The following is a 20,910-nucleotide window of genomic DNA, read 5'->3' as shown; positions in this document are numbered from 1 at the left end:
GAGTGAAAGTACTGAGACGACAAAATGCAGCACAGCATCCAACCAAAGCAGAATAATGTATGTATTGAGATATATAAATAACAATGAGGTGTATGAATACGCTAGGGTTTATACAGTATGAACAGTAGGAACAGAGTGAAATGAATACACAGGGATATACACAGCATGAACAGCAGTAACAGTAGGCAAATGCAGGCATCAAATGTAATTTATAGTGTGTGGAGTATGGAAAGTAGCATGAATGTGAACATGCTCTGAGCAGACATGTACGGTATGGGTATGGTGGTAGCTTGATCACCCGTCGATCACTGTCATTATTTCTCCTGTCCATATTGGCTGTGTGGTCATCTTGTACTAATGGCACTGCCATGCCAGTGTAAGAGATGACTCTCTCCATGTACACACAAGATTGAGGTGAATATTTTAAGATAGACTTGAGAATGACAATGGAGGATATCCTTTGCATTATTTTTCAATGTAATACTGTGTAGGTAGTGCGAGAAGGATGTCAAAGTGTTGGCCAACATCTAACACGGTAGAAGTGGAGGCTAGCTGTACAACTCTTTGAGGCAGTGTAACCTTGTGGGATGTGATGGTGTTAAATGTATTCTGGCTCAAGCCTAAAGACTTCCTTCAAGAGCTCCTGCTGAGCTGCTGACACTCCCTGATGTTGGCAAGCACTGACCTGGAAAAGCCCAAAACCACCACACACACACACACACACACACACACACACACACACACACACACACACACACACACACACACACACACACACACACAGTGAGAGCTCAGTAAGCAGCACAGCTTCTGCATGAGGTGACCAGCGCACAATGCCACTTCCATCCATTTTGCCAGCATGACCTCACACGCAAACACAGCAGTCACGGCGACACAACATCCATCAAAAATGGCCGAGGGATATATACTTTTAGGGAATGAATGAAGACAAAGCTTAAAAGCCTATAAAGTGTGAAGCGTGAAGGTGAGAGAAGACTCTTGAAACATTTCCATTTAGTGTATTTCTTGTCAAAGACGAAGACAGAGAGTAAAACACTCCACAACACATCATATACTAAAGCATTTTACTTCTTAACAATTATACTGTATATTCTAATTTCCCTTTAAATTCTTTAGAGAAAGTAATATCTTAGAAGAAGAGGGAGCTCTGTAGTAATGTGAACTCCTCAGCTTCTAAGACTGAAACACCAAGCAATAACATCACTCTCATTTAGGAACGTATCGTAATATTGGAACCAGTTTGTGCACCTTTTTCTCAAGACTCTCAGACATTTAAATCAGTCAGTGTACAGGCACGGAGATCATTGGTTGATTCAAGAAAACTGGACGAGAAGCTTAAAACTCTTAGCAGTTATGTCTGACCACATGGCCTTTGGTGAGGGTCAACCCTGTAATCAACCCGGCATTACAAGGAAATTACAGCAAAACGCAGACCATCAACTTTCATTTGAAGTTCAGTTTTAATGAATATATATTCTGACAGACGTACCCTGCGAACTGCAACTGTAAAATGCTTTGCACATAATCTGCTGCCGTCACGTATACCATTTTCCTCACAGTGAATGGATTCTAGGCAGCCAGGTTACCTGCTACAGATGGGGTTGCCCTGAGCCTTTCATAAGCATCTGTATCAGGGCCCATCAGGACATTCTAAAACAAAGCCGATCAAAATCTGATCCTTTCTTTCCTGGACTTCACTGTGTTTTGTTGACCTCAGCCTGCCAGTGTTGCAGTGTTAAAATTAGAGTACATGAGTGTCAAAAATGATGAGGCTGCACTTGTGATTGACTTTGTTCTGCTCTGATGCTAAGAAGCTTCTCATTTTCAGCTGGTGCAGACCGTCACTTTCACCGGCTAAAATGACAAATCAGCTGTTGCTAATTAACTTCAGTGACTGACTGGCTGATAGGCCAAAATGAAAGTTGTCTATTGCAGGGTTTGGGTGCTCTCTGCAAGCCAGTCTCTGTATTTGACCAAAGGCTGTTTACATGGAAATAGAACCATCACTGTACAACTGTATGTGTTCTTGTAGTTTATATCAGATCAGACTTGGGATCAGCAGACAGCCAATATGAAATGACTCTAAGGCAAAAAAAGTGATCAGAACATTTCTGGTTACAGATACAGTAATTCAAACCATTTAATCTCAGGAGTGTTTTAATACCACTGTGCAGATATGGGGAAGATACGTGGACAAAGATCAGGACCATCAAGGACATTCTTGCTTTGAAGCTACAGCGCTAACCACTAAATCACTGTGATGCTTTAGTTTAAATATGTTGTATTTTACTGCTTGTCTGAAACTGGCACACACACAAAAAGATCCTGGGCTGCATGTGCACAGGCAGCAATGAAATTACAGCACTCAAGTTTCTAATGCTAACTTCAAGATCCACGTCTACACCCTGCTAAGCCTGTAGTATGCACTAACATCATCATATGTATCATAATGCTACACACACAGGTAGGAGCAGAAGTTTCACCAACACTTTATCTTGCCAGTTGGAAATCAGATGCAATATTTGTAAAAGCTGTAGTTTTAAAAGTTTTAATTACTCCATGATGATGAAATCACACTTAGCCATCCTGTTTTGTAGTCAAAAAATTTCAATTAGTTTTTTTTATTAACAAGAATAACAAACAAATTTAGGAAAATAAAATGAGAAACAATCTTTTCATCTCAGCTGGCATGTCCTAGTCTCTGTTCATGGACTTAAGTGACATTAGCAGGTATGTTTACATCCTGTTGCAGCTGAGCAGCCTTGCAGCCTGCAAACTGACTTAAGCACTTTCCCCCGATGTTTGTTTAGTGGCTCGTTCAACAAGCTAAGGTGCAGAACAAAATGTGTGCTTGTGTTTGTGTTTGTGAGTCATAAGAAGGAGACTTTAGCAGGAAGCTAAATGTGGTTGTCGTTCAGAGTTTGAGCCTCTTGTGTTGTGTAGCAGGCTGCTGTCTGGCTCGGTGTAACCGCCTGCTCTGCCCATGATAGCACGCCGACATTATTGTTTTATACAAGATTTGACTGGCTGTCGAAATAAAGTCTCCATCTGTGTAGACAGATACTGGAACAGTATCTGACAAAGTAATGACAAAAGATTCAAAAGCAAAGTACACAAACAGAGAATTGGGTGAGAATAACTGTGATATTGGGAATACTAATTCAGCCATGCGTACACTTTAATGCCCCTAGAAAATCTCTCTGTATATACTGTATGCTACTTCAACAAAGCTGGGTTTGACAATTAGATTTATAATGCCACAATTTCTTGTTTTACTCTTTACTTAAAACTGATATCGTTGGACATTTGTGTTTTGAACATCAATAACAAAATATCACCTTCAATCAAGTCCATCTCTTTTCCAATAATATCACTTCAGATTTAGTAGAGCACAGCCTCCTGATTCTTATGGCACCTGTACGATTTGTCATAGTTTGCATGATTGGATATGAAATGTACTGTAGAATGCATCAAGATAAAGCCTGCGGGTAAGTAAGATGAATTCATGATATTCATTCATGCATAGCTGTACGGAATCAGCGGTCTAATCTGCAGAAGAATGACCAAACAACAAATGACGACTTTTTCTCTCCATGTTAGCGTCACCGGACTCACCACCACCAGGAAAGCTCCAACCTCCCGAGTCATCAACGCTAAGACCATTCATGTTCATCAGAATTGAAACAAGACAGTCAATAGACCGCCATGAAAAATAAGCATCACACCTGACTATTGACAACTCACCACTTCTAGGCAGTGATTAAATTCATATGGATGCCAGTTTTTGAGTGTTATTCGTTATGTTCTTCTCTATATTTATTTTCTTTTGATAATGAAAAGCCACCATTCTTTTTTCCAACTCAAAATTCCAAAAATAATAATAAAAGATCAATAAGAGCTATGGTTACCGTGACAATGAGTAGGATTCCCTTCAGCAGAGTAAGCAGCGATGTGATTGGCTGGATGATTTTGTGGGCTACTAAGATAGCAAGAGTCAGAATCCCGGTGAAGGCTGGGATCACATAGATGTGTCTGTGGAGAAAACACACAGGCAGTCATACATTTGAATGCTTCCATTTATGTTCACATCTCATAAACTGAACAACTGACCGATACAAACTTGAACATCTCTGTCACCTGCACGTTCATATCCAAGATATGGGAAAAGTAAAGACATTGTACTTCGTAACCTTGATGAAGAATACCTGCTCCAAACTGGTCCAAAGCATACATCCACATTCCAAAACAAACACATATCTGCTGCGCTCAGCAGTATCTGACTTATTGTATGTCCTTGACCAAGGTGACAGTTCTGCAATGTCTTTCATCTGTTATACACATTCATTTGCACATAGAACAGCCATTCAACTGAAATTCACTCACAGAGTCACTACTTTTATGCAAGTGCTGCACTTCAGATCAAATTTGAGGTACTTGTTTTTTACTCAAGTATCTCCAATGGATGCTACTAAGTATTACACTACATTGGTAAGGCAAATATTGTATTATTTTAATCCATTAGACTTATCTGACAGCTAAAGCTACTAGTTACTGACTTCAACGTTAGTCTCAGTCTGGAGAGAGTTCCAGCCCCGTGGAAAACTTCCTGTGTGTTTCCAGTCCCAAAGACCACACATCCCAGGGAGCCCAGCCACTTCAGGCCGGTGGCCTTAACTTCCCACCTGATGAGGACTTTGGAGAGGATCATACTGAACCTCCTCCGTCACTTGAGCAGTGAGCTGGACCCCCTACAGTTTGCATATTGATCAGGCAACGGTGTGGAGGATGCAGTCATTAACCCGCTCCATCAATCTCTCTCTCATCTGGAGCACAGTGAGGCTCATGTTTTTTGACTTCTCCAGTGCTCGCAACACAGGGGGAGCTAGAAGGAGCTGGAACAGACCACAACCTGGCTGCGTGGACCATCAACTACATCACCAACAGACCACAGTATGTGAGGCCTCGTGACTGCATTTCTGATGTGTAGTTTGCAGCATGGGGGCTCTGCAGGGGACAGTGCTCTCTCCTTTCCTCTTCACACTTTACACATCAGACTTCAGACACAACACCAACAGCTGTCACATCCACAAGTTCTCAGATGATACAGCCATCATTGGACGTGTATCACAGGGGAACAAACTGGAATACAGGGAGGTCATAACCAACTTTGTCGACTGGCGTGGACTGAACCACCTGCACATAAATGCCAGCAAGACGAAGGAGATGGTGATTGATTTCTGAAGGAAGGTACCACAATCTACACTGGTGAATATCCAGCTGCCTTTCCCAGTTCTAGGTTGTTGTATATTCTTTCTCAACTGTGCAATAACACTATTAATTATCCACATTGGCAACAGTATTTTTATAAACTGTACATATTGTGCATAATACATAGACTTCTCTCATAAGAATATTGGCAGTAATACTTTTATGGCATTTATTATTTTTATAATCTGCACGTAATGTACATGTACATAGTTTTTCTTTTCTATTCTGTATCCTGTACACTTTTTTGTATCTTGACCTGTTTGTTTTCTTCAGTGTGGGATCAATAAAGTCTTTTATTTTATCTTAATGGAAAGCATGACAACCAGATATTTATTGTTCAGCAGGAGAACAACAGTGTATTCTACCAAAGATGATATTCTTTTGATCATTCAGATGCAGCAATAAATAAAAAAGCTGAACTCTTGTGACTTTTTTCCTTTACCAATATCAAGAAAATTACTGTTGAAGCACCTGGCCAAACAGATGAAGCCACATGTTTTGTGGAATTTCTCTTGTATGCCCTCTTCCAATGAATGTTATTAATATGTTTGTGATTTTTTTGATTATTATTATTTTTTAAAATCAAGTTTTACTCTCTGGAAAGAAAATATTGGCAATTTTAGTCTGGCTTCGACGGAATGTAGGAACTGATAATAAAACTGATGTAATAAATGCGGCATAAATGCTACACCTGAAATTCATATTATTCTTTTATTTGGCTTATTATTAAAATATGTTACATTATTAATTTTTTCATTAAAACACCTCTAAAATGATAATGAAATCACAAAAAGTTAGTATGTACAAAACATTATGTTTTATGTCCACATATATAATTCGTGTATGTATACACGGGCGGCTGTGGCTCAGGAGGTCGGTGGTTCCATTCCTGTCCTCGGCAGTCCACATGCCGAAGTATCCTCGGGTGTAACTGTACACAAACACACACACACACACGCACACACACACACACACACACACACACACACACTGACCAGACATGAGTAATGATTGTAACAATGGGTGTATAAATTGAATTAAGCAGTGAAATAAAACAAAAAACACTCAAAGTTTTAGTCGTCCGTTAGCTCATTATACCAACTGTATTAATCAGGAGTAAGATTATAAGATTTAAGTTCACCAGCTGTAGAAACAAGCATGAGCTTACTTTCATTTTAATTAAACACATGAGATTTAACTGATGTATTGGTAGAATGTAGGTTTAAGACAGTGTTTTTATTCTAGAATATTTTATGAAAGATAGAAAATGACCACTTTTAAACCTACAACTCTGTTGAAGGAATATTAGGACACAATAATGTGGTCCCAGGATTCAAAGTGAATCTTGTGCTTTAAATCTTGCAGAGCTCTGAGGAGTTTGTTTCCAAGACACCCACTATCCTGCAGCAGTGGGACTGAGAGGAGAGTTTTTGTGCAGAGACCTGCAGTAGCCTATTGATTGCTGCCCCTGGGGAGAAGGAATAAGGTGGTTTATCCAAACGAGGCTGCCCAAGGTTTTTTCACGCCAGTAACCCTGCCTTCCCACTCCCACAATGCATTGCAGCATCTCCCTTGGTGCTGTGCAGGCCGATAATGAAGCACCCAGGCGTGGCAACGTAGCAGACCAACCGACCTGAAGAGTTTGAACAATATTATTCGGGTTAAGTATTTACTGGAGCATGACAAAATAAATTAGTCCTGTTAACTGATAAAGGTAATTATAGGCTTGGAAGAGGGAAAGAGGAGGTGTGAGGTGGGGAGGAGACAACAATCACTTGAAGAGAAGGCTAACAGTGCTGCATTGATTTTTGCTTCAGTGACTTGAGAGTGCTGGAGTTAGTAAGCGACACCAGTATAACGCACTATTCAGTTTTATCAGCTTTAGTTTAAACACAGTAGCATTTTAGCTTCTATTCTATATGTACACTATTACCCATATGACTGTTTTGAAAATGACTTGGCACGGAGATCATGTTCAGGCAACCTCGGTGTAAAAGTAAGGGACTAAAACTAGTATAGTTTCTTATCAAGTCAGATGAAAATAATTCAATAAGGCAATTAAAGTGAAAGTAATTAAGATTTTCCTACAAAACAATATTATCAACTCATATGAAAGTAAATCCTTCTCAATCATTAGTTATGATCTACTGTAAGTGTATTTATCTGCAGAGACACTGCACTCACTGCCTATATTTTATATATTTTCGTCTTAGTTTGCTGTGTGTTTCTGGGCTGCAACCTTTGGGCCGTCTGTGTGTTGCCCCTAGCCAATAACAGCTTGCAGGTCAGGTCAGGACTGCATAAAAAGGTGGTAACCTGGTACCAGATCGTAGCAACATGTATCCAAGAGGACGCCATGAAAATGGTGGACACAGCACAGAAAAAAAAAACAAGAAGGGCTATCAGCGGACACACCGCAGCTACATAACATGAAACGTTTTGATCTTGGCACAAAAACTACTTGGTTACAGTGAGGAAAAGCTATCAGGGGGTGTGTCATGTAGGAGAGACAATGTTTAAGAGAGATTGGGAGATGTTTAAATGAGAGATAAAGATAATTTAGTAAGAAATGAGAAGCAAGCAAGCAACACACAGGCCTGAAAACTATTGATTTTTTAGATCCAAGTATGGCCTTTGATTTGAGTCCGCTATAGTGAAATAGTGGTAAAAGGGGTAAAAAATCTGAGGAAATTGCAGTTTTCTGTATTATTTTAGTATAAACCAAAAGCAATTTTGCAGGGAATAGAAAACAGGATTGTGACATGAGCAACACAAGGCACTGTGGTATTTTAGAACATGGAAGCAGCTGTACAGTAGAGACCGAGTAGCAGTGGTGTTTAGATCTTATCCAACTTAAAAACACACTGGAATGGATGTGGAATAGTTGGAAAGCTTACTGTATTATCAACTGCCATAAATATTCTCATGCCCAGACTGGGAAACAGACGCCTAATCAAGTGGGATTTTTCAGCTTTCCAGCTTGGAACCAAAATAATGGAGGTCAGGTTGCCGAGACACAGAGGCGCTGCATGGTACGGTTAGCAGCTGTAAGACAAACAAGCATCACCTCTGTGACATGACGAGCTCTACCAAAAGAGGATGGATGAGCATTCCTTCAAAGATGATGACGTGAAGGTCAAGTGCTACATTTGGCTTCCATGTTTTGCTGTTGTGATGGGTGTGTTGATGCAGCTTCTTCCCTGAATACAACAGATGGGCCAAAAACATTCCCCTGTTTAAGTGCTCTTCTACATTTTAAAGCGATCACGTTGGCGTTATTGTGGACTGCTTTGAAATCAACATTGAGAGAGGACCACATCCGATCACATCGGGCCTCCAATGACTACAGACCTGTGGCACTGACCTTCCACATCATGAAGACCCTGGAGAGACTCGTCTTGAAGCAGCTCCGGCCCATGGTCAAGCCAGTCTTGGACCCCCTCCAGTTCACAGCCCTGACTTGGAGTTGAGGACGCCATCATCTACCTGCTCAACCGTGTCTACGCCCACCTGGACAAGCCGGCGAGCACTGTGGGGTTATGTTTTTTGACTTCTCCAGTGCATTTAACACCATTCGTCCAGCTCTACTGGGTGACAAGCTGACAGTAATGCAGGTAGACACCCCCCTAGTGTCCTGGATTGTGGACTACCTGACTGGCAGACCACAGTACGTGCGCCTGTCAGACAGAGTGGTCAGCAACACTGGGGCCCCACAGGGGACTGTCCTCTCTCCCTTCCTCTTCACCCTCTACACCACAGACTTCAACTACACTTCAACCACAGAGACCTGCCATCTTCAGAAGTTTTCTGATGACTCTGCGATAGTTGGATTTATCAGTAAGGGTGATGACAATGAGTGCAAGGATGCTGTGGACAACTTTGTCACATGGTGTGAGCAGATCCATCTGCAACTAAACATGGCAAAGACTAAGGAACTGGTAGTGGACCTGAGGAGAACCAAGGCACCGGTGACTCCTGATCCAGGGGGTCAGTCTGGACATTGTGGAGGACTACAAGTGCCTGGGGGTACATATTGACAATAAACTGGACTGGGCAAAGAACAGTGATGCTCTCCACAGGAAGGGCCAGAGTCGTCTCTATTCTCTGAGGTGACTGAGGTCCTTCAACATCTGCCGGACTATACTCAGGATCTTCTACGAGTCTGTGGTGGCTAGTGCTATTCTCTATGCTGTTGCGTGCTGGGGCAGCAGGCTGAGGATGGCGGATGCCAACAGACTCAACAAACTGATCTGCAAGGCCAGTGACGTTGTGGGAATGGAGTGTGACTCTCTGACGGTGGTGTCAGAGAGGAGGATGCTGACTAAGCTACGGACTATCTTGGACAACGTCTCACACTCACTTCATGATGTGCTGGTCAGGCACAAGAGTACTTTCAGTGAGAGACTCATCCCACCAAAATGCACGACTGAACGCCACAGGAAATCACTCCTGCCTGTGGCCATCAAACTGTGTTTATACTACAGTTCACTGCTGACTTAATACAATAATCATGTGCAATAACCAACTGTGTCAACAGTGTCAACAGTGTCACTCTGTGCAATAATTCAACTTGTGTAATATCCACTGTCATACATTTATTTATTTTTTACACTGTTACATAACTTATTTTTGTGTCCTACCCTAACCCTAACCCTAACCCTGTTATTATACATATATATATGTATAATAACAAGCCTGTACAATATCAGCATACTACTGTTCAAAAAACAAAGCACATACCTTTACTGTATATACTCTTTTTATGATCTATTTTTGCCATTTTGTCTATGTGTATATTTGATAGTTCTTAGTATATATATTTTGTTTTTTACATGTATATATTTTTTTCTCTTCTAATTGCACTACATGTTAAAACTCTTCTATCTCTTCTATTCTTGTAAGGAGCACCTGTAACGAAAACAATGTCCCCTCGGGGATCAAGATATTTGTGATTCTGATTCTAATTCTGAAAGCTGGAGCACAGACATTTTCACAACACAAGCACACCACAAAGTATCTCAGTGGCATTGGGTCCATGAGGATGGGATGTGCATGCACCAAGTACATCACATTAAATGAGATCTTATGAGTGAGATTGGTGCTCCCATGTGAAGGTGAAAACATTCCTTGACAAGATTGAGTCTGTATGCTGTGCCTAATATGTACCCTTGTGTTGTTACGAAAACATCTTGTGAAACTGCATACTTGTGATGTAGACTGCATTAACAGCGGTTTTCATATGTTGCACACTACATTTTACCATAATAACGCTGGAACTTAAGTCCAATAATGAATCTCTTTGTGTAACATAATACTAATTTGTGCAGATAGAAAAATAAAACCATTAGCAGGAATCATCCGGTAGACTTAAACGACGGTGACTGTCCCGGTCCCTCACCCAGCACTGCTACTTCAATGTTAAACAGGAGAGCCCCAACATGTATGCAAGACACTACTATACCAGCCATGCATGTGCAGTGTGCACACTCTACTTGGCCACTGGACCTGAGGGTCAAACATGGCTTGAGCGGACGTTCATTGAGACATTGAGAGTGCAAAACCTAACACATAAATAAGGTAACAAGTGAAGGAATCCTGCACTTGATCTTTGCTGAGTCTATTTGTGTTTTTTCTCTCTCTCTCTCTCTCTCGCTGTTAATTTGTGTTTGTTGTCACTGTGTGCTTGTGGTTGCTGTAAGCAAAATAAATGTAAATAAAGTGGTGAATCCTAAACTATGACGACCATTATCGAGAACGCAATGTACCATTACATGGTTGCCTACTTTCTACTAATTGATTTGTTAATCTTGTTTCAAAAGGTACTAGATATTTTAAAGGGGTCTAATTTGTGTTATTTGTGTTTTTGTGGTCTTGACATCATTGTGCCTCTGGCACTGCATGCAAGTTTTGAGATGAGGAGCCCACTTTCAAGATGAATGCGTTCAAAAAGCTTTTTGTGTGTTTTTTTCTTGAACACAAATGTTCAGACAGCCATCTGTACAACATGACATTAGCTCATTACAACACAAAGGAAAACAGGACAACGGCAAATGCTGAAATAAATGACAGAGTAATGAATTACTATTAACATGTCTCAAGGATTTTAAAAAGCTGGCCAATTTGCTGCAGTCCAAACAAACAAACAAACAAACAAAAATAGGTCTACAGCCCAAAAGCACTGTATGCCATGATCTTGGCCTTTAGACTTACAACAGTAGAGATCGTTCAAGAGTCAGACAGATTGTTTGTGTAGCAATGAGGCTCAATCAAGGGTTTACAAAACTTACAACCAGACAACTCCAACAATTATTAAAATAAATTTGGAAAACCAAATCTGACACTGGGTTTCGAAATATAATTCAGTCACATTTTGACTCCTAGTAATTCAGATTTTCAGATAATATTCCACCCCATGCAGCTTCATTACTTTAAGACAAGGGTGGCAAATGGAATGGAGATTTTGATGCTTGGAGCAGTGAAACCCAACACTGAAAAATATTTATACAAGATAATTGTTGCAGCATGCATTTAAAGGAACATTTATAATTCTGCTTGTAGACAGCAAACTCTGATGCAACATGGTCTAAATGTCTGACACGAAAACATTTGTATTTCCAGTATTTTACATGTGCAATAAACTCCTTCTGCTCAGGAACATCATATGAAACACCTGAAAGCTCCAGAACAGGTGCTAATAGACCATCTGGTGATGGTCAGTGTGTCAATTTCAAGACAATTTTAGTCTGTTCAGACAAGAGAAACACACCGCTGGATGTGAGTTTACTGGCACATAGTGCAGTAAAAATTGCCCATCTTAAAGCACGACAACATACAGTTATCTTTACACAAAATGTTGCCCTAAAGTAATGAGGACCAGACAGCTAGAACTAATCTGAAAACCACAAGCATTCAGTTCATTTAGAAGCACATTAATACATGTAGAAGTACTGACTCATGTCAGCCAATTAGGCCAGTTTACCCTCTTGGAAGTAGCAGCCACAGTGTTAAGTGAAAAGAGTGACAGATGAGAAAGCTTACAGATAATTATTCATTTAGTATTCATTAGTAGAGAATTAAATTTCAGACCAGGGTGAATCCTGTAATAGAGAAATGGAAAATAAATTAATAAATGCTCACCATCTGATCATGGAATATTGTTGCTGAAAGAAACATTTCTTCTGTGTGTGTGTGTGTGTGTGTGTGTGTGTGTGTGTGTGTGTGTGTGTTTGTTTGCTTTAATTAAAAGGAATGCTGTAAGCTCCTGCAATTCTTTCAGTGCATCACACTCAAGTGGGCAGCTATCATCTCTCAGGGTTGCATCAGTTTTTAAAAAATCTCATTTCTCATGTAGCCTTAAGCAACACTTGCCCTCACAATTCACGTTCAACTTTTTTGCTTTTTTGACAAATGAATGTGACACAGAACGTGGGGTCAGACAGGTCCTGATATGGAAATCTGAAAACCCGGAATGATGTTTGACTTTTGTTGTATATTACTTATTTTCTTTATGATGTTGTCACTGCTCAGTGAAATGCTGTGTTAATTCTTTCTTTCCTTACATTTGATCTGTTTGAATGACTCACTCTGAATCACACACTGTTAAGAGCTGCTAACCCTGAAAAGAATTTTGGTGCTTTATATGTTGGAGGAAACTCATACTGAAAGTGACTCATATGTTACACAGGAAACAATCTAAGCCCCCTCAACACACTGCATGTGTACTTCTGTGGACACCTTAGATTAATCCTAAACTCCAACCAAAGTTTCATGGTGTTTTAATGATTCTGGAATTTCTTAAACTGTTCCGACAGCACTTACACACAGAATTTACAGCTTTGTCTTTGTTAGTTTGTTTTTGTATGCAGCCTCTGTCGATCCCAAGTACAAACCAAAACTGTTTTAAATGCTGCATTCATCTAATAATTATCTATCAATGCCCAAGTGTCAGCTTTAGGAACATAAATACGATATTTTCTGGACTATAAGTCACACTTTTTTTTTCATAGTTGGCTGGTCCTGTGACTTATAGTCAGGTGTGACTTATATATCAAAATATATATAATTGAACATGTTTTTGTTAAGATCCTGCTCACCTGTTCTCTCCTAGTGTGTCTCCTTGCCCTCTTTCCTAGTGTTTGTTGTCTGTCTGTCCTCCCCTGTCGGTGCAGCTGGGTGTTTCCCTACTCCCAGTCAGCTCCGCCCCTTCAGGGGCTCACCTGAGAGGCATTGTTCCTGATTGGCACAGTATTTAAGGAGAGAGCCCTCTCCTACCTGTGCTGGATTATTCCTCATCTTTCCATGATGGTGTCGGGGTGTTTTAGCGTGAGTACTACGTCTCTTTTCCTTCTCTCCTCCAGAGTCTCAGCTAATGTTCCATGGTCTAGTATTGCCACTTATAGTGTGCTCCTTTGTTTCAGTGCCTTCCTGCTGCTTCCACGCGTGCCTTGCCTTCAAACCCGCCTCGTCGGAGCTCCTTTTGTTATTTCCACTCCTTTTGAATGCGCCTTTAGTTTTGTTGTTATCCACTCGTACGAGTGCGCTTTCTGTTGTTCCTTCTTGTTAATAACAGTTTTTAAATGTGAATTCATACTGACTGACATGAACCAAGGAGTAACATTACTGTCTACCCGCGAGAGGGCACTCTAGGCTTGTGGCAACTATATGCTGCTGTGCCACTGAAGAATTAACTGAATGCTGAATACCGAGTCTGATGACGGCATCGAAAAAAGGAGATGGCGCTTCATCTTCCTCCAGAGTTGGCGGAGTTGTTCAGGAGTGACACCGAGGATGAAGAATTCAGTGGAGTGGAATGAGATCGGGAGCTTGGTGAACTTGCTTACCAGTAACTTGCTTGTTGGACTCGCTGGCTTATGTTAATTTAGCCTATTCAGCCTCCCAGGTATTTTCTTTATGCTATTGTGTAGCTGAATAACTGTTAATGTGTTACGTTAACATACCGGACAACTATTTAGCCTGTTGTTCTGTGTGTTGTTGTGTAGTTGAATAACTTGCCTCTCCAGATTAAATGTCTGTTATTAGTCTTGGATTTTGTGAAATAAATTTCTAAATAAATGCGACTTAAAGTCCAGTGTGACTTATATATGTTTTTTTCCTCTTCATGATGCATTTTTTGACTGATGCAACTTATACTCTGGAGCGACTTATAGTCCGGAAAATATGGTAGGTAGACAAACCCTCCGGAAACTCCCTAGAAATCACCAGATTTTGGACCAGATTCCAAGGTCCAGGTTGATAAAATAGGAGGACGCTCTATACTCCTACATCTCTATGTTCAGGTAATGAGGCTTCTCATTTTTAGCCTACGATGACTATTGCTTTTGTGGGTTTGAATGACAATTATTACTGGTGGCAAATGTGTAACTCATTAACATTAATGTTGTAGTTTGTTTCCAAAGGCCTTTGGCTGGTCTGGTTATTGTGTCTGTTCTCAGCCAAATATCATTTGTGAGACATATGAAGCATCAATCCTTGACATCCCTCCACAATTGGAAGTGGACAGTGTGTTGTGGTAGTTCAACGAGATTAACAGAGTGGTGAGTCCTAAGTGAAATTATGTAACAGATCATGAGTTGATTTTGTATTAATTCAAACTGATTCACACAGCTGAACCCAAATGTATATGATTAGAGATCTGAAAGGATTCAGATTCAACAAACAGATTTGAATTTTATCAAATACGAGATTTGATAAAATGCTACTGAACTCCAAATGGTATGCATCTAATAAGTGCTTTTCAAGTCTGACTCACTTAAGGGACTTTTACAATACAAGTCTGCATTCAGCCACACTCATACACCTACCTACACCCGCTACCACCTGCTCCTTATGAGCTTTAACCATTTACACACCGATGGATACTTCAACATGCAAACTGCCAAGGCTTGGGATCAAACTACCAACCTTCTGATAAGTGGATGACCACTATACCTCCTCAGCCACAGCCGCCCCGGAATGTAATGTCACAGTAAGTTACTCAAGATACAGTAGTAAGAATACTGTATGTTGTTGTAGACAGTAATAGGGTACCTTTTGGGGTACCTCTTGTCTTTTTCTATAGATTTTTTGCGTGTATGTACTTACCTGACATTAAGGAGAGCAGCGTAGGCCTCACTGCCAGCCAAGACATAACTAATTCCAATAGAAATACTGAAGAAAGACAGAATAAGAGAAGATAAAGAAAAAAAGCAGAAAAGAGAAAGGCAAAGAAAAAGGAGAGGAGGAGAGATTGTTAGGTAATTGGCAATGGTTGGTCATCATCTACTGTCATAGTTAGCACTCCTCCATTGTGCCAAACATTATGATGTTGCCTCACCATAGTGCCTGATGCTAGGAACATCTAATGGATCCGAATCTAAAATCATTTCTTGTATGTAGTGCAGTGCCTTCATCCTCCACAACTTCTCTATTTTATATTTGCTCAAAACAAAAGTTGCCTTTGGGGGCTACTTAAATCAAATGTTTGATTTCCTATGTACTCTGAGCATCACACATTCACATCACTCCAGAAATCTGTTTGAAAAATGTTGTGCCTTCATAAATGAGCTGGATGTTCCTGAACATGAGTTTTTTTTACTGGAGACTTTAATCCAAAGTGAGCAAGAGAGTTTTTTTTGTAGCTCAGCATCTGTTGTGTCCCTTATAATTTTAAGCCTCTGTAATCTCTCAACAGTTGTTTGTCAAGAGTGCAAATCCATTAGCAGACAGTGAAGTGTTATTTTACATCCATTATTTTAACTCTACTCTCTGTCAAAGCTTAAAAGGGAACTACCCAAACATTTCCGAAGTTCTTTCAATAGCAATCAGTATTTTTGAACCAGAACTATTTAACAAAGCTGCAAAGTAAAGAACAGAGAACATGTGATGTCAAAGAAGTTGTAAAATGATTCAAACTCCAGATATTTACTACAGATATCTAAATGTAACTATCATCAAGGATAAAAGACATGTTTTCTGTTAATTTGGATAGATATCCTCACTCTCTGTCTAACTCTCAAATAAATATGGAACCCTGACCCCCAAAAATGAGCTGCAAACATATCATCACCATCACTGCAACAATCAGCACACAAAAAACAACAGTAAAGCATGTACACCTACTAAATATACACAGTTCTGTTGTATATTGTGTTATGTAATATATGTTATTCACAGTGAATTATGTCTATACATTGAATTGTGTGTGTGTGTGTGTGTGTGTGTGACGTTGTTGAGGTTAGGGTAAGGGTTAGGGTTAGGCAATTAGTGTTTATGGTTATGGTTAGGGTAAGTTTCCAGGAAATGAATATAAGTCTACATAACTGATGGAAACATGATTTTGTGTGTGTGTGTGTGTGTGTGTGTGTGTGTGAGTGTGTGTGTGTGTGTGTGTGTGTAGGGTGGCTATATTCGAAATTTGAATATAAAATGAAATTGTAGAAGAAATTCATATTCAATTGTGAAAAAACTGTGGACAAAAGCAGCACTTTAACGCGGCAGTCACAGACAGGAACCACACAACCACAGTTTTTTTTTTTTTTGTGTTAGACTTGTGGTTTGGTGAGAGCCACGTAGCGGCTATTTCTGGTTAAACAGAATGGATCTTACTCTTTAAAAAGACGATATCTCCGTAGAGATCCTTTCCATAATGTTGTTTGACACTTAGAATAACAATCAGTGGCAAAACAAACACTTTTAGTTGACGTACATTGATGGCGCACACACGCCTGAAGGGATTATATTGGAGCCTGCTTCGTGGCTGCCAGCTGCAGCGCTCTCACTAAACACTGGAAAAACTTCAACAATTGTTGTCTCCATTAGTCACTTGGACAGAAAAATATGGGAAAATAGGGTCTATGAACACAGATAATACTTAACCACAATTTCTCCTGTTTGTCCAGGACAATGAAATCTTCCAGTAAACATGGACATGAACCATATTTTTTTAACAGAAACTCTGCACATAACTCCACTTTCACTGATTAAAAATGAAATGTAGGTCAACCTGAAAAGAGCGAATAATTCAGCAACATGATACAGGACATTATTTTGTTTAGTTTGTAATGTGTTGGCATGTAGATCTCTTCAAAGACGTGTTTATCATGTCTCCCATATTGATTTGCCCTCTTATGGACAATTCACATGGTTAAAACCGAGAGGTTTTTCCTAAAAGCAATAATCGAACACCATGGCTGACTGCCCTAACACAGTGTGTGCATTTACATGTCTCTGTGTGCTGCGTTCAGTATCAGTCTGTCAGTATGTGTGTTGTACAACAGCTCCACTCTGTAGGGCAGTACATAAAGACTTAGGGGTGCCAAGGGTAAAAGATGCAGGTCATGTTGTGTGTGTGTGTGTGTGTGTGTGTGTGTGTGTGTGTGTGTGTGTGTGTGTGTGTGCCTCTGTGTGTGTGCGGTCGAGCCTCAGCATTGATCGACCACTAAGCCTCCTTGAACACAATGAGGGAACTATCGATTGGCCAGGTGTTACAGAGCTGCTCGCACACTGATAACAAGACCTTCCACCAGCGATGCTAAAAGCCCTGTCCCCCTCCTCTGGGCCCGTAAGGACACACACATCGACACACAGCACTGCCCTTTATGCTACACTAGTGTACCATTGTATTAAAAAAAATAAACAAATTACTATGCTGCATACAGTTGGTCCTAACCCTGACTAAAGCCATGGTTTTGGGTGACGCCTCAGTATTTTTCTCAAGTACAAATTCAGCATCAGCCTGTAAAATTACATATCTAGACCTTTACTTTTATTTGAGTGATTCAGACACACCATTAGTTTGGAGCCATTGGAGAAATTGTTAAGAAACAGAAACAGAATGCAGTTCTCTGTGAGGGAAATCAGTTGGTCTGCTTTTATAGCAGGGGATATGGTGTGAGTTTCTCCAAATTACAGCATGTTTGGAATTAAAAACAGTGTCCACTGTATTTGTGTGAGTAGTGACTGCATTGTGTATTCTTACAGAATGAGGACAGATCTACATCAGCCAGCTTGAAGCTTAAAGCAAAGTTTAGTTTACTAGCTGTCAAATTTAAGGACAAAAAACAGTGACTGGAAAAAAAGTTGGACACCATACAAAGTTGGTGGACTGCAGGTGCTGCAGCACTGACCATATTTTATCAGTGTTTGGCGCAGGCTTGTAACTCTCAATATTTCAAGACTGTGCAGCAGAAGCCAATGATATTAAGTCTGAACCTCAAGGACAGTTTTAACACAAGCCTGCTGTCCTGACTCACTTGAGAGTAGTTGTGCTGGTTCAGAACACTGAAAGTTTCTCTCCCATGTTGTTGTATTAGTCATGCTAGAGTACTGTACTGTTTTCCAGAAACAATGGCCAAGCAGAACAGACAGTGACAGAGCATGTGATGATTTGACGGTAGACTCAGGCTATGATTGAATCTATGTGGTCGAGGTCAGGAGTCAGAATTTCAGCTTCAGTCTGTATTGATCTTAGTACACTGAAAAACACATAGCACTGTTGTTTTTCCACATGCTGCTGAAAACAAGTCCTGGCAGCCTATTTCCACTACCTTAATAAATTAATAAATTATTAATAAATAATAAATATAGTTGATTAATAAATTAATCAACTATATTATTGGTTATCTTTTCTCATGATTATGACAAACTATGAGAAAATATTCTAATATGAGACAGTGTGACATAAATATTAGATAGTAAGTCATAATCAGGACTTGGTATCTTATTATTAGGGAGAAAGTGTGTCTAAATTACATGGAACCTTGTAATTATGTCTTGCATTAGTTAGTGCATTAATTAGTCCCTCTGTAAAACATTAAAGGGAAGTCATGAAGGATAGACAGACAGAGGGTAGGGGGCAGTAATGACTGAAGAATGGCTGAAATCTTTAGAAGCACTGCAGGTTGGTGCCGTGAAGCACTGTGTGCTATTTGTCCCCATACTACAAAGCAAGTTCCCACTAGGATGATAGTTCATCAAACATCAACCTTTTTGTTTTAGATGTGTAGTTTATCATTCTTTTAACTTCACAAAACATCAAATATGCTTTTGTGTATGGTGTCTCCAGTTCAGGCCCATGTATACAAATGTGCTTTTATCATACTTTTAACATGTCTGTATTATTTTATCACAACCAATGTTTCATACGAGACTCAATAAAAGCAACTTTCTCATAACTATGAGAAACCTTCTCAGAGTGTGGACATGCTCAGGCCCAGTCTTTATACAAACCATACTTTTTACTTGTTTTTGAAAGGGTATCATACTCATATCATCATCATCTAAGCGTATTTATCTGTTTTTATAAGAACTCTTGATCTTCCCTAGTGTTTACAGTGAAACACTGCAGAATTAAAATAGTAGTTCTTGCATATAATTGTGTTAGTTTTGTGTGGATTTCACTGAACCCCTCAGGGAGCTCCCCTCACTCTAACTTTAAGGATGAAAAATCACAGTGTAAATATTTGGTGGTGAAGTGGAGATGTTCCGAACATGATGGGTGAAAAGGTTTCACAATATTGTTTGGAGAAAATCGTTATCAATTCCGTTTGTAAAGGCACAGCTGAAACGGGAGCTGCTTCTGTGTGGAGAGAGCTCAGAGCAAAACGATGGAGGTTGAACTTAACACACAGCACAGATGAACTGACGCGATGGGAAAAACACATCCACCCACATCCTCTCTCTCACACTCGGTATTATTTTGTGTGTGATTGGTACATGTTGCAACGTTATGATCCTGCAAAATTACGGGCTCCATCATCACCATGGTTACTTACAACTGGAAGAGGAGGATGCAGTTGAAAGCATGGCTCATGGGCCGGGAGAGGAAGAGGTGGCCAAGCAGATGAAGGTTGGGTTGCAGGCTCTCAGCTTGGTTGTGCAAAGCTCCCGCATCCGGCTGTAGTAACCCCGTATCTGAAAGACACAGACAGACAGATGGACAATTGCATGAACTCCAAACTAGTAGATGACTGACTAAAAAGAATGAGGATTAAAGCTCTGTTTAAAGGCACAATGTGTGATAATTGGCTGCCGAGGGTTGCTCCAAACAAACAGCATATCACAGAAGAAATCCCTAACTGCTGCTCACTATTCTCTTTGCTGTAGCCATGAAATGCCGTTAGCTAATTAGCTCAGTTCACCAAGCATCTAGAGGCCCTATTGTCTGACTGAGAGCTCAGAGCACCGGAGGAGTGTTGGTGTTTGCACCGCTGGCACTGGGCTCAGCCACATCCTAGTGAGTCCACGGATGACAAAGACACTGCAGGACGGGACAGGAGAGCTGTGAACCGGGAGAGCAGTTGCTGTTTGTTGTAATGTTGGAAAGACAAGACAGTTTGGGTAGGTTTTTTTAATCTTATATCTTGTGAGTATGAATAAGTGTGTTTACAGTGGCAACTTGGCAATTAAGCTTGTCTTATTTCTATATAAAAAAAGAGGAACTTAAATTCAGAAGAAGTATTTTTCTGTTAAATTTTTCCTTTCTTTACATTTTGGGAGTTTTGTTGTTTATATTATTATAGACTAAAAAAGCTAAGAGCACTAGTGTAACATAGCAAACTTGCATACATCTCCCAGCTGAAACTACGGGGGCCACACCACTGGACTATCATGTCTTGAGGTACA

At 40.2% G+C, this 20,910-nt stretch overlaps 1 protein-coding gene across 1 annotated transcript in view; it reads right to left on the bottom strand.

Moving 5' to 3' along the window:
* The window catches only part of LOC143315754 (uncharacterized), an 86,525-nt gene that overhangs the window by 48,725 nt on the left and 16,890 nt on the right, over nt 1-20,910 (bottom strand). Inside the window, exons 6-8 of the mRNA XM_076723131.1 lie at nt 20,061-20,199; nt 15,391-15,456; nt 3,930-4,053 (exon numbers count right to left, since the gene is read on the bottom strand). Coding sequence (XP_076579246.1) covers nt 3,930-4,053; nt 15,391-15,456; nt 20,061-20,199 — 329 coding nt within the window. The remainder of the gene's footprint in view (nt 1-3,929; nt 4,054-15,390; nt 15,457-20,060; nt 20,200-20,910) is intronic.

This window comes from Chaetodon auriga, chromosome 3 (assembly GCF_051107435.1).
Source record: "Chaetodon auriga isolate fChaAug3 chromosome 3, fChaAug3.hap1, whole genome shotgun sequence".
Lineage (NCBI taxonomy): Eukaryota > Metazoa > Chordata > Actinopteri > Chaetodontiformes > Chaetodontidae > Chaetodon > Chaetodon auriga.
Note: the sequence above shows the minus strand (reverse complement) of the source record. Positions and strands in the feature narration are given on the sequence as shown.